This window comes from Salmo trutta, chromosome 35 (genome assembly GCF_901001165.1).
Source record: "Salmo trutta chromosome 35, fSalTru1.1, whole genome shotgun sequence".
NCBI lineage: Eukaryota > Metazoa > Chordata > Actinopteri > Salmoniformes > Salmonidae > Salmo > Salmo trutta.
The window spans coordinates 19997547-20014317 of record NC_042991.1 but is presented as its reverse complement, the minus strand read 5'-3'; the positions used below and the strand labels follow the sequence as shown (position 1 = coordinate 20014317).

General features: G+C 44.7%; 1 protein-coding gene across 1 annotated transcript; it reads left to right on the top strand.

Annotated features, from left to right (window-relative positions):
• Positions 1-10009: 10009 nt before the first annotated feature.
• Positions 10010-11536, top strand: LOC115174823 (12-(S)-hydroxy-5,8,10,14-eicosatetraenoic acid receptor-like). The gene has a single exon (XM_029733745.1). The coding sequence runs from the start codon at positions 10384-10386 to the stop codon at positions 11404-11406; it is 1023 nt and encodes a 340-aa protein (XP_029589605.1). The 5' UTR covers positions 10010-10383; the 3' UTR covers positions 11407-11536.
• The last annotated feature ends 5235 nt before the right edge of the window (positions 11537-16771 follow it).

Below are 16771 nucleotides of genomic sequence, written 5' to 3'. Positions count from 1 at the left end.
ATTTCACGGTAATGTCTACACCTGTTGTATTCGGTGCATGTGACAAATAAAATTTGATTTGATCATGTCACTTCTCTGTTGCCCAGAGCAAGCAAAATCATACAGCCTACTTGTAGCAGAAGTTGAAGGAGCGGATGGAAAGCATGTTATGTCTGCACCGCGTCATCACATTGGAGGGCAGCCGGCCTCCAGAGTGCTCATTGCCAGCCAAGTAGCCCTGTTCTTCCTCACAAACATCATAATAAATTCCCCAGAATATGTTACATCTTCATCCCATAATATTACATCTGCCTATTTTAGACATATAGCCAGTAGCCACCCAAACTAGGCCTATCTGAAATATAAAAATCATCAAATCGCCAGGTAGCCTAATGTTCTGGCAAAGATGATTCAGTAGATTGCTAAATTGTATTTTATATGGATGATAAACTTTTTTCCAGGCCAAACTGAAGGAACTGAAACAAGACACTAATCTGGATATGTGGGCCCGCCTTTGCTCACCAATGCTGATGGTCAACAATCAAGACACACAACTTTTTGAAAAGGGCACTTCGGAGTCTGGAAGGGCAAAGGGGCACAGGTAGAGCCTTATCTGTGCACTTGCCTGAATGTGATGAATTATATATACAGTCACGTTTATTTTTTCATAATATATTAAATAATTTGTAGAAAATAGACTTTATGACACTGTCATGAAGCATTATGACCATCTTGTGTCACTTTACTTGGACTAAGAACATGCACTTTATGACACAGTCAAGAAGCACTGTATTTCCTACATGTCCTGTTTTTGGTTTCAAAGACAATACAAATTGTAGGCTATAACAAATGTCCATTGTAATGCAGTGACAGAATGATAATTGAGATAATGCAAATCATTAATGATTACCTAGTTTGATTACCTACCTAACTATGTTTTACTTCTTGCTGTAAGCCTACTTCATCATCATCGTCTGCCTGCATCCTTAATCCCTACATGTAGCCTACCTGCCTTTGTTATAATGCATTTCCACGTGTTGCTTGTCCATCTTCCCGAATTAAAATGAGACATTCTAACATGAATCTTGCTGGCAAAATGTCTTTAAATATTGCTAAGTTATTTAGCTATAGTGTGGATGCCTACCTGTGCTGAGCCGACTGTCACGGTTGTCGTCTTCGTCTTCTGACGATATAACGAAATCGTCGTCTGAAAAGGAGGACCAATACGCAGCAGGTACGTGTATGCTCATTTTGACTTTTATTTAACTATCAGAAGAGCACTCCAAAACAACAAAACACGAAAACGAACGATAACCTGACAGTCTGCAAAGCAAAGCTCAACACAGAACAATCACCCACAAATCACAAACACACCCTCCTATATGGGACTCTCAATCAAAGGCAGATAGACAACACCTGCCTTCAACTGAGAGTCCCAACCCCAATTAACCAGACATAGAAACAGACATACTAGACCAGACATAGATTAACTGAAAACCAAACAGTGCCCAAAAACCCCGGAATACTTCAACCAAATGACCCTTCACCAAAACACACCACCCCGAACCACATAAAACGAATAACCTCTGTCACGCCCTGACCAAACTACAAAACAATTAACCTTATATACTGGCCAGGACGTGACACCGACACTTTACATGTTGCGTTAATATTTTTGTTCAGTGTAGTTTGGGGTTAGCACGTGATGACGGTTTTAAGGCGGTGCATATTTAAATTGGTTAAGATGATAAGACGCTGCCATTGGTATACTACATTTCCGGCTTCATGTGACGTTGCATACCGCCTCACAACTGCAGACCATGTGTAACCATGCCAGCCCAGGACCTCCACATCCGACTTCTTCACCTGCGGGATGGTCTGAGACCAGCCACCTGGACAGCTGATGAAACTGTGGGTTACACAACCTCAAAATCTCTGCACAAACTGTCAAAAACCGTCTCGGGGAAAGGTCATCTATGTGTTCATCGCCCTCACCGGGGTCTTGACCTGACTGCAGTTTAGTGTCGTAACCGACTTCAGTTGGCAAACACTCACCTTCGAGAGCCAATGGGACACTGGAGAAGTGTGATCTTCACGGATTAATCCCGGTTTAAACTGTACCGGGCAGATGGCAAACAATGTGTATGGTGTTGTGTGGGCGAGCGGTTTTCTGATGTCAACATTGTGAACAGAGTGCCCCGTGGTGGCGGTGGGGTTATGGTATGGGCAGGCATAAGCTATGGACAATGAACACAATTTGAATGCACAGAGATATCGTAACGAGATACTTAGGCCCATTGTCGTGCCATTCATCCACCGCCATCACCTCATGTCTCAGCATGATTATGCACGGTCCCATGTCACAAGGATCTGTACACAATTTCAGGAAGCTGAAAATGGCCCTGTTTTTCCATGGCCTGCATACTCAACCGACATTTCACCCATTGAGCATGTTTGGGATGCTCTGGATCAACGTGTACGACAGTGTGTTCCAGTTCCCGTCAATATCCAGGAATGGGACAACATTCCACAGGCCACAATAAACTGTCTGATCAACTGTATGCAAATGAGATGTGTTGCGCTGCATGAGGCAAATGGTGGTCACACCAGATACTGACTGGTTTTCTGATCCACGCCCCTACCTTTTTTTAAGGTACAGTATCTGTGAACAACAGATGCATATCTGCATTCCCAGTCATTTGAAATCCATAGATTGACTGATTTCCAAATATGAACTGTAACTCAGTAAAATTGTTGAAACTGTTGCATGTTGCATTTATATTTTTGTTCAGTATAAATTAGAGAAATATTCACTACTGAATGTCCTGAACAAACATATCATCATAGCTGAATCTGGACCCTGGAAAACACCTGGGAGTTAAGAGGAATGGTTTAAGTTTGTAGCTAGCTAAAGTAGAATGTATGACCAAAGATACTGGTAACCTTTCATCTGTGGTGTGACTGTTCGCTAGCAAGCTACTTACCAGCATGCCGGCAAAAGCACACTGTGTTGTAACTGGATGCCATAATGTAAAATTAACCTTAGACTATTTTTTGAAGAATGAAAACATCTGACAATAGTGTCTGCTTTAAATTTTGAATGGACAAGCTGCACCGAAAATCAACAAAAATATTATTTCACTTTCCATCTCCTTTAGTATTTTCACTGTCATCAAGCTGTAATAATATACATTTTAGAAAATCCAACATCTACTCTGTCTGCACAGCTTCCCAGGCAACCACAGCAGCAGGAATTCTGTGATACAAAATCACTTTTCGGAAGGCAAAGAAAGGGGGATATGCTGTGAAGCATGTGAAGACAGACCCAACATACTGTAAGTCAGTTATTAATTTCAAATCTACATAGATTAAGCATTTCAAGCACACAAAAAAGTTAATTACAAAAATTGAAAACTTTCACAAAAAAGTACACGATCAAATATTGCATATTTTTAACTGAGTACTTCAAAAACACCTTGTAGAATGAGTAGATCACAACATCAACTAATTGATAGCGTCATATCTCATAACAGTAAATAAAAGGAAATTAAATTCACTACCCATTTAACAAACATTTCCCTTTTCAAAAACATTACAGGCTACGTACACTCTCAGAAAAAAAGGTTTATTCAGCTGTCCCCATAGGAGAACCCTTTTTGGTCCAGGTAGAACTCTTTTTGGTTCCAGGTAGAACTCTTTTGGGTTCCATGTAGAACCCTCTGTGGAAATGGTTCTACATGGAACTCAAAAGGGTTCTACTTGGAACCAAAAAGTGTTCTTCAAAGGGTTATACTATGGGGACAGCCGAAGAACCCTTTTAGGTTCTAGATAGCAGCTTTATGACTAAGAGTGTAGACAGTGTGGTAAACCGTGGGGTGTTGGGTTGAGCGTGCAGAGATTGACACAGAGACAGGGAGGTTTTAGTGCGCAAAAACAACTTTACTACGACAGAAAATGAACATAACAAAGAAAATCACTTAGGTTTGGCGCGGTTCTTCTCCTCTACTTTTGCTTGGTGTCGGTCTCTCCCCGTTCTCCTTCGCGGTGTGCCACAGTGCTCCTTTCATTTGGCCTCCACAGCTGGTTGGCACTTTCCCCTAATTACCTCCACCTGGAGCTGTCTGTGTCGGGATGCCCAGCTCTCGTATTCCCAGCAAAGGGAGCTTATCCCTGACTGGGAGGGAGGCATGCTCACGGCTAGGTTTGCATCCCTCCTGGAGAGGGCGTCCGCATTGCTGTGCTGGGCCCCCGACCTGTGGATGACAGAGAAAGAGAATCACTGTAAGGACAGGAACCAGAAGGTGACACGGTCATTCGTGTCCTTACCTCTTGTCATCCACACAAGGGGGGCATGGTCAGTGATCAGGGGGAACTTCCTCCCGGGGAGGTAATACTTGAGGGTGTCCAGTGCCCACTTCACGGTGAGGCACTCCTTCTCGACAATCAAGTATTTCTTCTCCCTCGGGAGTAGCTTTCTGCTGACATACATGATTGGGTGCTCCTCGCCTTCCTGCTCTTGGTACAAAACAGCCCCTACCCCTGTTTCAGACACGTCTGTCTGGACTAGGAGGTTTTCTGAGAAGTCCGGGGTGATGAGTACCAGGGGCAAACATAGCGCATCCTTCAGGGCCTGGAATGCCGCCTCTGTGTCCTCCGTCCATCGCATCGTCTGGGGTAGTCGTGCCTTCGTTAAGTCTGTGAGGGGAGAAGCTATTGCGGCAAAGTTAGGTACAAATCTACTGTAGTACCCTGCTAACCCCAGGAATGACTTCATCTGCCTCTTGGTTCGGGGGACCGGCCATCCCCTAATGGCAGCGATTATTTTTTTCTTGGGGTTTCACACTTCCCCTCCCGATCTGATATCCCAGGTACTCCACCTCGGTGTAGCCCAGCTTGCACTTGTGGGGGTTTGCGGTCAGACCTGCATCCCTTAGCGCATCAACCACAGCCTGTAACCTACAAAGATGTGACTCCCAACTGTCACTGTGCACAATTATGTCATCCAGATAAGCAGCTGCGTACTCACTGTGCGGCCGCAGGACGCGGTCCATGAGTCGCTGAAAGGTCGCTGGTGCCCCGTGGAGCCTGAAAGGCAAAACCTGTTAGTGGTATAGCTCCCCGGGGTGGAGAAGGCAGTCTTCTCCCGGGTGGCCGCTGCCTGTGGCACCTGCCAGTACCCCTTTGTCAGGTCCAAGGTGCTGACGTATCTTGCCATCCCCAAGCGGTCGATCAGTTCATCCACCTGGGGCATGGGGTAGGCATCGAACTTACTGACCTTGTTCAGGCTCCGGAAGTCATTACAGAAGAGGACGGTTCCATCAGGTTTCGGAACCAGCACTACGGGGCTAGACCCCTCACTGTGTGACTCCTCCAGTAACCCAATTTCTAGCATTGTCGTCACTTCCCGCTGGACTGCCACCCTTCGGGCTTCTAGTATCCGGTATGGCCATTTGCGCACTTTTTCTCCCAGACGTGTGTGGATATGTTGTTCCACGAGATCCGTGTGCCCCGGCACCTCGGAGAACACGGCCATATTCCGCTGGACCAACTCTCTGAGCTCTTGTCGTTGGGTCAGGCTGAGGTCTTCCCCCATTGCAACTTCGACCGAGGGCAGGCCCTGCTGTGGCCGGGTCCATGTTACGCACAGCGCCTCGCGTGCTCCACCCCAGTTGGCGGACCTTATAGTTGACATCGTCTACCCGCTCAACGATGTCATAGGACCCATGCCACGTAGCCAGGAATTTACTCTCCATTGTAGGGATCAGCACCAAGACCTTCTCACCTGGTTGGAACTCTCGTGGTTGGGCCCCCCGGTTGTAGACACGCTCCTGGGCATGTTACGCCTGGGGCCATGTGCTCTCCCACCACTGGCCAAATCGCCATCATCCTCTCCCTCATCTCCTCCACATGTTCTACTACGCTGTGAAGGGGGGTCGGCTACTCTTCCCAGACCTCCTTGGCTAGGTCCAGTTGCCCGAGTGACCGACGGCCATACAGGAGCTCAAAGGGGGAGAACCCCATGGATGCTTGGGGTACCTCGCACACTGAAAACATCAGGTGGGGCAGCAGCTGGTCCTAGTTCCTCCCGTCTCTCTTGAGGACCTTCTTCAGCATCTGTTTTAGGGTCTTATTGAAGCGTTCCACCAGCCCGTCCATTTGTGGATGGTACACACTGGTCCTCACCTGTTTTATTCGTAACAGATTGCAGACATCTTTCATCACACGAGACATGAAAACGGTGCCCTGGTCCATCAGGATTTCCTGTGGAATACCCACCCGGCTAAATAAATGGAAGAGCTCCTGTGCGATACCTTTTGCTGCCGCGTGCATAGCGGGATTGCCTCACGATACCGGATGGCGTAATCCACAATTACCAGGATGTATTGGTGTCCCCTTGCGGTCTTCACCAATTGACGCACCAGATCCATTGCCACCCGCTCGAATGGCACTCCTATAATGGGCAAGGGAACCAAAGGGTTTCTATAATGCACCCTCGGAGCTGTGATCTGGCACTCCGGTGCAACTACGGCAGTAGCCTCCACGGTGCGCTTGACTCCGGGCCAGTGGAACCGGTTCCCGCTCCGCTCCCTGGTTTTCTCCATCCCCAGGTGTGCTGAAAGCAGGTGGGTGTGGGCAAGCTGCAACACAGTCCTAACATACTGGTTGGGTATGAGTAACAAGTCTTTTGTCTCCCCATTATGCTTTACTACCTGATACAATAAATTATGCTTGATTGCCAAGTGGGGGTAGCACCAATCACTTACTCCAGGTAACAGTATGCCATCCACCGCAAACACCTGGCCCCTAGCGTTCTGGAGATTGGGGTCTTCTAACTGGGCCGTCCCGAACTGACCCATGAGGATTCCCGTGTCAGGAGGTCCGTCTAGGGCCTCCACCTCCATAAAGGGGAGCCTGAGGTCTTCCTCACACGGTGGCTCGCTTGCCGGGGCGGGGTTGTCTCCCTCCTCCGGGTCCGACTCGGGCCCAGTGGACACCTCTCGTCGCGGCAGTTGGGTTGCACAGGCCACCGTCCTTTTTCCTTTTCTTCCTACCTCCCGTGTGCGCCTCCCCAGGTCCCTCCTCCACAGTGCCTGGAAGAGAGGGCAGTCTGACCGAGGAGAATGAACAGCTCCCACGTGCATCTGGCACTCCCCCCTTGGGGTGGTTATCCTCACTGGCACCGTTGGGTACCTCTTTGTGTCCCCGTGTACACAGGACACTGTCACCTCCTCATCCCCCGGTTCCTCCTTCCCCTCTCGTGTGAGCCACTGCGGGTGGGCCAGGGTCACCATGCTGCCGGAGTCCAGCAGAGCGCTGGTGTCAATGCCATCGATTTGTACTGGAACCATCGGAGGGGCCGTCTTGGTGTGCACCCAACAGCATGTGACGTAACTCGCCATCTGGGTTACCCCAGAGCTTGGGGGATGTGGAGAGCATGGCCTCCTCCCGGACGGGACAGCTCCACGCAAGGTGCTCCGGCTCCCCACACTCATAGCAGCGTCTCTGATCTGGGTCCAGCAGCTGTCGACGTTGTTGGTTTGGGTCACCCTCCCGCTTCACAGCCTCGGCTGGTTTCGTCCAGGCCCCCTTCAGCCCCTCGCCTCTCTTTGTGTTGTTCGTCCCCCTTGCCGCGTCTCCTCTCTCCGCTCGGGCCCCACTCAGCAGGTCCTGGGTGTTCTTGTGAATTTCCACCATATTTCCACCGCATTCTCCACCATATGTGGTAAACCATGGGGTGTTGGGTTGAGCGTGCAGAGATTGACACAGAGACAGGGAGGTTTTAGTGCGCAAAAACAACTTTACTAGGACAGAAAATAAACGCAGGTTTGGCGCGGTCCTTCTCCTCTACTTTTGCTTGGTGTCGGTCTCTCCCCGTTCTCCCTCGCGGTGTGCCACAGTGCTCCTTTTATTTGGCCTCCACCGCTGGTTGGCACTTTCTCCTAATTACCTCTACTTGGAGCTGTCCGTGTCGGGGTGCCCAGCTCCCGTATTCCCAGCAGAGGGAGTGAACGTTGCCTCACATACCTCCCCTCTATTACCATCGGGGTAGACCTCCTGGGATACCACAACAAGCTCTTGCATTTCCTCTTCAACAAGGTCACCCTTGACCCAGCAGCATACAGTATGTGGGGAAGCTGTTTGAGCTGTCCATTCCAGGACCCCTGTCTGCCCAGTGTGAAAGGCCTGACAAGGAGGAGGCCATAGCTGGATTTGTCTACCGCTTCAATCTTGGGGGTGACTGAAGCCAAGTGGGTGACTGAAGCCTGCTTGATTGAAGCGGGATACATGGGTCCCCCTCCTTTTCCGCTCCCCTCCCCATCAAACTCTGTAGTTGGTTGCATTTCCTAAAGCCTAAGTAATTCACTTTTATGTGATATGACATCACATTTTGTTACTTTGTATTGTTTTTCAAGCATTCGGACAGGAGATGAGTGTTACAAATTGTAAGAATCAATGGGTCCTAGGGCGGCCAGGTGCCTATATTAGGCTTATTATTTATTTCTCACCTTTATTTCTCACGAGTGTTCATGTTGATCAATATTTCGGCTATGCTGTCCTATTGTAAATTATCAAATAAATGTCTGATCAGTACATACAATTCTGCACATATTGTCATTTATAATGCTAATGCAGAGGCACCAATAAATTGTCCAGTACACCTATTGTATGCTGTTTTCATGTACATTCCCTAATGTCTAAGGTGACTCAGGCTTTACTAATTCTTGTGAAAAAGTGTATCAATGAACTGTATTCTGTACTTAGTTACAAAACAATAGAAATACAAAACTGTTTTGCTGGTGTTTGTCTGATATTCAACAGTCCATGATCAGCTCTGTTGACCATGAGAGCATTTTGCATAGAAAATGGGTTGAGGCATACTATTTAGGTTCGGAATGACATGTGGCCTATTCAAGGGTTGCATGTTTCGTCAGAATATTGTTTTGAGCATTTGTTTTGAACAGATGCCCGACTAAGCATTCTACTCAATGCATCGTTCATTTACGCCCACCTGAGATAAATGTCAAATTTACAAAAAGGCATCTATGTACTGTATAACAATGCAAGGTTCATTTAACAGTAAAATAAGAAAAGATTGTTGTGGTTCAACAAGGTTTGTTGTTACTGTATTGACTGTGACACATGGTACAACTGCTAGAATGAAAAAATATTTATTAACACTCATGTAGCCTACTATCATGGGCATATATAGACACATTAATATCTTAATTTTACATAAAGTATGATCCCTTATCTGACAAGGCATTAAAAAATATCTGAAAAATGTGTTTATCTGAGAGTCGCCTCCACACCAAAGTTTTTTTGCTGCTTTGAAATTGTCCACTAGTAGGAATTTACACAAAACTGTCAATAACATGAATAAAACATCTGATTTGCTTGTATCCATAAAAAACACAGTAATTGGTTTAAACATAAAATAGCAGAAATGTTTTATATTTTTATTTTTTATTTGAACCCATAGATGTTGGTTGGCTTAATGGGTACGTGGGCTTAATAGGTGGGTACACTTACCCTCCTTCATATGGTTTGGAAAAAAATACCCTGAAAAATGTGTCCGTCATCTCAGACTTCTCTGAACTGGCTACTAACTGCCATGCGTTTAAATCATGTTGGGTGTACACCCACAATTTCCATGTGGTAAAAGCAAGTTAATCTGCTAGTAAATCTATCCAATTCCCTAGGACACACTCCTTTTCTTGAAAACATCACAAGCATTTTGTAGCATTGTTAACATTCCTGCTCATCTGAGATATTTTCAGCTAGGAACTGCCTGTTGCTTCACATTGTAGCTCTCTGTCTGTTTAATCAGTCAAATGTGTTATTTATGACAACCTCAACTACATTTTCATTCCCATGGATGTTGTGCAACTGGAAGCATGACTATGCACTTACTTGCTCCATATAGGAATTCCACAAGGAGTTACAAGGACATGTTTAGCATAGAAAAGAGGTCACTTCTCATACACAGTTGACAAATATGGGAAAGGTTGTTATTGTCTGAGTCAATGTAATGTTTTCCACTATGTCCTCATTCTCTTGTGTGACCAGCTGCTTATCTATTCGTTCTGTGGTGACTCGCCTATTCAGGCGTGGGAAGTGCAGCTCAACCAACAAGTCTGAACAATTTACAACTGAGTGGTACTGTATGCTGTCTGTGTGCTGGGGGGAATTACTTCCAGAGACTGAAGTGCAGTCCTTCAGCTTCACCAAGTCTACACACGGATTAGGCGCTCGCTTCGCTTCCCTTAAACAGACTCACTTGTTTTGTAAAGTGAGGAACTATTTTGGAGTTGAGAACTTTAGAGGACTGTTTTAACTTCTTGTTAAGGATTCTGACAGGATCTGACTGACTTTTTCTGACTGTAAAGGGGACAGCTTTCGACAATGCAAATTATGGAGGACGACCATCCGAGCAATAACTGCACAGCAGAGAATCTACCACTGTACAAATTCTATGCCTCTGTGATGATCATGGAATTCACCCTGGCTCTGCCGCTCAACCTCTCAGTGCTTTATCTATTCATCTTCAAGCTGAAGTTCTGGAAATCTAACACCAACAACATTTTCCTGTTCAATCTCGTCTTGGCTGACGTTCTTCTGCTTATATGTTTGCCAGTAAAGGCGTATCATTTTCTTAATGGGAATCGGCGGAGTACAGAGGGAGGGACCTGCAAAGCCATGCTCTTCATGCTGTTTCTGAACCGAGGTGCCAGTATCGCCTTCCTGACTGTGATTTCAGTTGATCGCTACTTCAATGTGGTTCATCCTGGGAAAAAGAACTTTGCCAAGGCTTTAAAAAAGTCTCCTCATATCTCTTTCCTCATCTGGCTACTGCTGCTCCCCCTGACTATCCCCACCATGCTGAAGTCCTTTGAGTGCTGTAATAGTTATGGGCGTGAAGAAGACACTCTAGTCGAGGACGTCACTGACACTCTGAGAGAGGTTGTGTTTTTCACCCAGATTCTCATCCCTTTCTTTGTGTTGGTCTACTGCACGGTCCGCATTGTTAACAGACTAAAAAAGAAGACCGTAGGGGATAGTACCAAGCTGCGCCGAGCAGTGTTTCTGGTCACCTCAGTAATGCTGGTCTTTTCTTTTTGTTTCTTGCCTTGTACCATAGCTAGAATGGTTCTGTTGATTTTCAGAATCAAGGATCTACAGAATGCTGAGAATATAGCTGTTCAGCTCTATGACGGACTCATGGTTTTGTCCTACATGGATTGTTTAGTGGACCCAATTGTGTACTGCTTAAGCAGTACTAAGTTCAAAAGCCTCTACCTGACAACGTATTGCCCCAGTCTACTAAGCAAAGATGCAGAAACAGCTGAAAGCCCTAACTTGACAGGAAACAACTTAAATCGAAAATGCAAAAACAATGCACTGTACACTGAAAAGGGGTTGCCCTGAATTTGACAGGAAGCTCAGTGGCAAGTAAAATTCTGTATTTCATAATACAGTAAACCTACTGTAATATAAATGTGGTATCAAAGCAAGTACTGTGTAATGACACACAGTACAATACCGTAAAATTGACTGTATTATACTGTAAAAAAGTAAATGCTACCGTAATCCCTGTGGCTCAGTTGGTAGAGCATGGTGTTTGCAACGCCAGCATGGTGTGTGGAACGCCAGGGTTGTGGGTTTGATTCCCACGGGGGGCCAGTACAAGAAAAACATTTTTTTTTTTAAATACATGAAATGTATGCATTCACTACTGTAAGTCGCTCTGGATAAGAGTGTTTGCTAAATGACTAAAATGTAAATGTAAAATGTAATTAATGAAATTCATTGAGGGGATGGGTTTGTATTTCACAGGATTTTACTGTAATTACAAGGGATTGGTGCAAGCAGGTTGGCAGCTAGGTAAAAATAGTTTACACATTACAGCATTTTAATGAATATTTGGTGTTTTATATCACTTACACTTAACAAAGGCTTCCAAACTGGCAGTGACTACAGGAGAAAACAGACCAAAAGGACATGGCAAAATGCCTGCTGTCACTCCAATCTGTTTTAAATGTGATGGGGCACCATAACCACATAGGAGTTAAATTGTTACAGCATTCTCACTCACGTGTGCAACAAATATAGCCTCTTACAAGGCAGCCTCAAAACGTGTTTATTTTAATGAAATGTTTTTATTTAACAACAATACCATGCACCAACTAGTGGTCAAAGGGGTTTTGGCACTCCAAAGATATGGTATGGTACTGTGTTCTGTGGGGTGGAATTACAGTACCATTTGAAATACAGCAATTCTTTCCCTGCCCAGAACACTTTCCAACAATGCACCATAATTTACAGTATGCTGCAGTAAAACGTTTGAGTATTTTACTGTTGATCATACCCAAAAGAACAGTTTCACCCTTAAATACCCGGACCCAGTTTTCTTTGCATGAAAATTAAGCAGTGATTATGACTGCCCCGGGAAACTCCAAACGAACTATTTCTAAAAATAAATAAAACAATAAATTGATATAAAAAGCATTATAAAATGTGTGGTTTGCATCACTTAATGCCCGATGTCGCATATCACTAGAACATTTCAAGTTACTAAACTTCGCCAAAAATTTATATTATTTTTAGAACATTTACTCGGGCGTTTCTGGTCTTTCAAGGGGAGCAAACCTTCCGTGTGAACCACTATTTTCAGCGCCAATCTCCGATAGTGTAATTACAAAGATCGGCCACCAGACAGTGCCAAAGGTGTTTATTAGGAAATCTTTTTGAAGGTATTGGTTTCATGTTATTTTTTGATTGAGTACTACAGACAGTTACCAAGTGTTTAAGACACTGTGACATATATGTTAAAGGAAAAAAATAGTTTTCTATTACAGTGTAGCATAGTAGAATGCTTTTCTCAAATAGAGGACATGTTTTATTACTGCATTATGACTATTTGTTCTCAAGATGAGACATTCATGTTAGTTTGCCAAACCAGACTATGATTCACTACTTGTTACTGTTATCATCAGTCATCTGGTTTCTTTCACCTGTGATGTCATCCTTCATGTTAAAAAGCTCATAATGACTCTGTTGTTACTAATTGTCTGGGTCAAATATATATTACTCTCAAGTTATGATCCATAAAAAGGGTGTTGCTATTATTGTTATTAGTACTTCAAATACTACTGCCCACAGTCCTTGGGAGCGGGCCGTGTCAGTGGCACTGGGTTATCCTCAAAGCGGGCGAAGAAGGTGTTTAACTTGTCCGGGAGCGAGATAGCCTACATCAGGGTTCCCCAACTGGCGGCATGTGAGACAAATTTGGTCCTCTGGTGATTTTATTTGCCCCCCCCCCCAGTTTTCTGAGCAAAAAAAATACAACAAATAAATTCTATATATACTCTGAGTGAACAAAACATTAATTACACCTCCCAGGAGTGTTGAAGTTCTTGACACAAACTGGTGTCAAACAGACCTACTACCGTACCCCGTTCAAAGGCACTTAAAACTTCTGTTTTGCCAATTCACCCTCTGAATAACACACATACACAATCCATGCCCCAATTGTCTGAAGGCTTAAAAATCCTTCTTTAACCTGTCTCCTCCCTGTCATCTACACTAATTGAAGTGGATTTAACAAGTGACATTAATAACGGATCATAGGTTTCACCTGGATTTACCTGGTCAGTCTGTCATGGAAAGAGCAGGTGTTCTTAATGTTTTGTACACTCAGTGTATATATGTGTAAATGCTTTTCATTGTTATACATAATAGACTGTAAAAACACCAGAAAACGATTGTATTTTTGGAAATCTTTTCCCATGTATTCCCACGCATAATACTGTAGCCTAGGCAGCCGCTAGTGGTGGCGCTTGATCTCCCCTATCACCTAGGCTTAATGTGTTCAGCCGATAATACACTCCTGTCCCGGGCCGACCGGTTTGTACATTTGGCATTAATACATGTCACACCTCAGTTTGCAAGCAATGTAAAAAAAAAAAAAAGAATCATTGAGTTAATAAAGCCGCATACAAACATGGTTTCTTTTTTGCTTTCTTGAGTAAGGCAGCTCCAAAATGCAGGTGTTTCAGCCTAGCTCAGTGCTTTCTGTGGTGGAGAGGCAGCCAGCGGAAAACACGAAGCGTAGAGGTTGGTAATGTTCTCTAGTTGCGCCGTGATTGGCTCAGTGTTCTGTCACTCATGGGGACACTATGTCACTGCAAAATCTACGGGGAGAACTCGACAATTCAAGCCCCTTGGGTGCTGTCATAGAGTTACATTAGAAGTGCCCATTCAAGAAGGCTCAAGGTCATTGGCCACAGATAAAATGATGGCAAATTGCATTATATCTACCGTAGCTTTGATTGGACTGATCATGTCAACATCATACTTTCAAAATCTCATCATGAATCAAGTTGACAATCTACTGGCAAATCCTTTTCAATCCTTGTCATATGAAGAGAAATTGTAGATAAACGTATAGACGCTCATCGACCATAAGACATAAACATCACACAAGTTGGAAATCGCAAATTCAACAATGAGTGGTTTGGGAAGAATCAGTGGCTAACTGCAAGTGTTGCAAAGCAATCACTAGCCTGCTATTCAGTGGAGTGGGTGTGTGGTCCAAGTCTGGGTTTAAGGGTCTCTTTTCCAAGCTTAAAAGGATAAAGATTTAAATGTCATGGGCCAGAAAAGGTTGAATACATTGGTCGTGCTGTCAATCCAGCATGACTTCTGCCACGATCATAACAACTGGAAACTTGGAAATCTCAGACTTCACTGAGTTCAAGACAACTGGGATCTCTTTAAAAAACGAACTCCAACTGGGAAAACACATTGTGAACGGTCATCCAATTCGGAATTCCAAGTCGGGAACTCGGGCCTCTTTCTAGAGCTACGACCTGAAGATCACTGACATCATGATTCGATCTTGTTTTTTTCCGAGTTCCCAGTTGTCTTGAATGCACCATAAATCCAAAGAATGACAGACTTTGATGACACAATTTGATGACAATTTTTTGCCCATAAAAAGTACCGCGCCATCTTCCTGAGTCCAAAAATGCTTGTATGCTGCTGCATAAATTATGTGATATGCCAGGGAGATATGTAAACTCAGCAAAAAAAGAAATGTCCCTTTTTCAGGATCCTGTCATTCAAAGATAATTCATAAAAATCCAAATAACTTCACAGATCTTCATTGTAAAGGGTTTCCCATGCTTGTTCAATGAACCATAAACAATTAATGAACATGCACCTGTGGAACGGTCGTTAAGACACTAACATCTTACAGACGGTAGGCAATTAAGGTCACAGTTATGAATACTTAGGACACTAAAGAGACCTATCTACTGACTCTGAAAAACACAAAAAAAAAGATGCCCAGGGTCCCTGCTCATCTGCGTGAACGTGCCTTAGGCATGCTGCAAGGAGGCATGAGGACTGCAGATGTGGCCAGGGCAATAAATTGCAATGTCCATACTGTGAGATGCCTAAGACAGCGCTACAGGGAGACAGGACGGACAGCTGATCATCCTCGCAGTGGCACCCCACGTGTAACAACATCTGCACAGGATCGGTACATCCGAACATCACACCTGTGGGACATGTACAGGATGGCAACAACAACTGCCCGAGTTACACAAGGGACACACAATCCCTCCATGAGGGCTCAGACTGTCCGCAATAGGCTGAGAGAGGCTGGACTGAGGGCTTGTAGGCCTGTTGTAAGGCAGGTCCTCACCAGAAATCACTGACAACAACGTTGCCTATGGGCACAAACCAACTGTCGCTGCACCAGACAGGACTGGCAAAAAGTGCTCTTCACTGATGAGTCGTGGTTTTGTCTCACCAGGTGTGATGGTCGGATTTGCGTTTGTCGTCAAAGGAATGAGCGTTACACCGAGGCCTGTACTCTGGAGCGGGATCGATTTGGAGCTGGAGGGTCCGTCATGGTCTAGGCCGATGTGTCACAGCATCATCGGACTGAGCTTGTTGTCATTGCAGGCAACCTCAATGCTGTGCATGTTACCCTTCCTGCAGGCTCATCCTGACATGACCCTCCAGCATGACAATGCCACCAGCCATACTGCTCGTTCTGTGCGTGATTTCCTGCATGACAGGAATGTCAGTGTTCTGCCATGGCCAGCGAAGAGCCCGGATCTCAATCCCATTGAGCACGTCTGGGACCTGTTGGATTGGAGGGTGAGGGCTAGGGCCATTCCCCCCAGAAATGTCCGGGAACTTGCAGGTGCCTTGGTGGAAGAGTGGGGTAACATCTCACATCAAGAACTGGCAAATCTTGTGCAGTCCATGAGGAGGAGATGCACTGCAGTACTTAATGCAGCTGGTGTCCACACCAGATACTGACTGTTACTTTTGATTTTGACCCCCCTTTTGTTCAGGGACACATTATTCCATTTCTGTTAGTCACATGTCTGTGGAACTTGTTCAGTTTCTGTCTCAGTTGTTGAATCTTGCTATGTTCATACAAATATTTACACATGTTAAGTTTGCTGAAAATAAATGCAGTTGACAGCAAGATGATGTTTCTTCTAGTATCGATTTTAGACAGAGCTACATCGCACAGATCATTTGTCATAAAAATGCTCTGAAACCAAAAATCTGAAACATTTTCATCTACTTTTATTTATTGCATAAACATGTTACTCAACACTTCTGTCTCTGCCTTTCATTTCTAGTAAGGTTTTTGAGATGTGTGTCTGTTTATGCATACAGAGTGATGTGACATCACAAAACATTATTGATTAGAATACAAATGCCTCATAAAGTATAAAAAGGAGTTATGGATGAAAAATTCTACCAT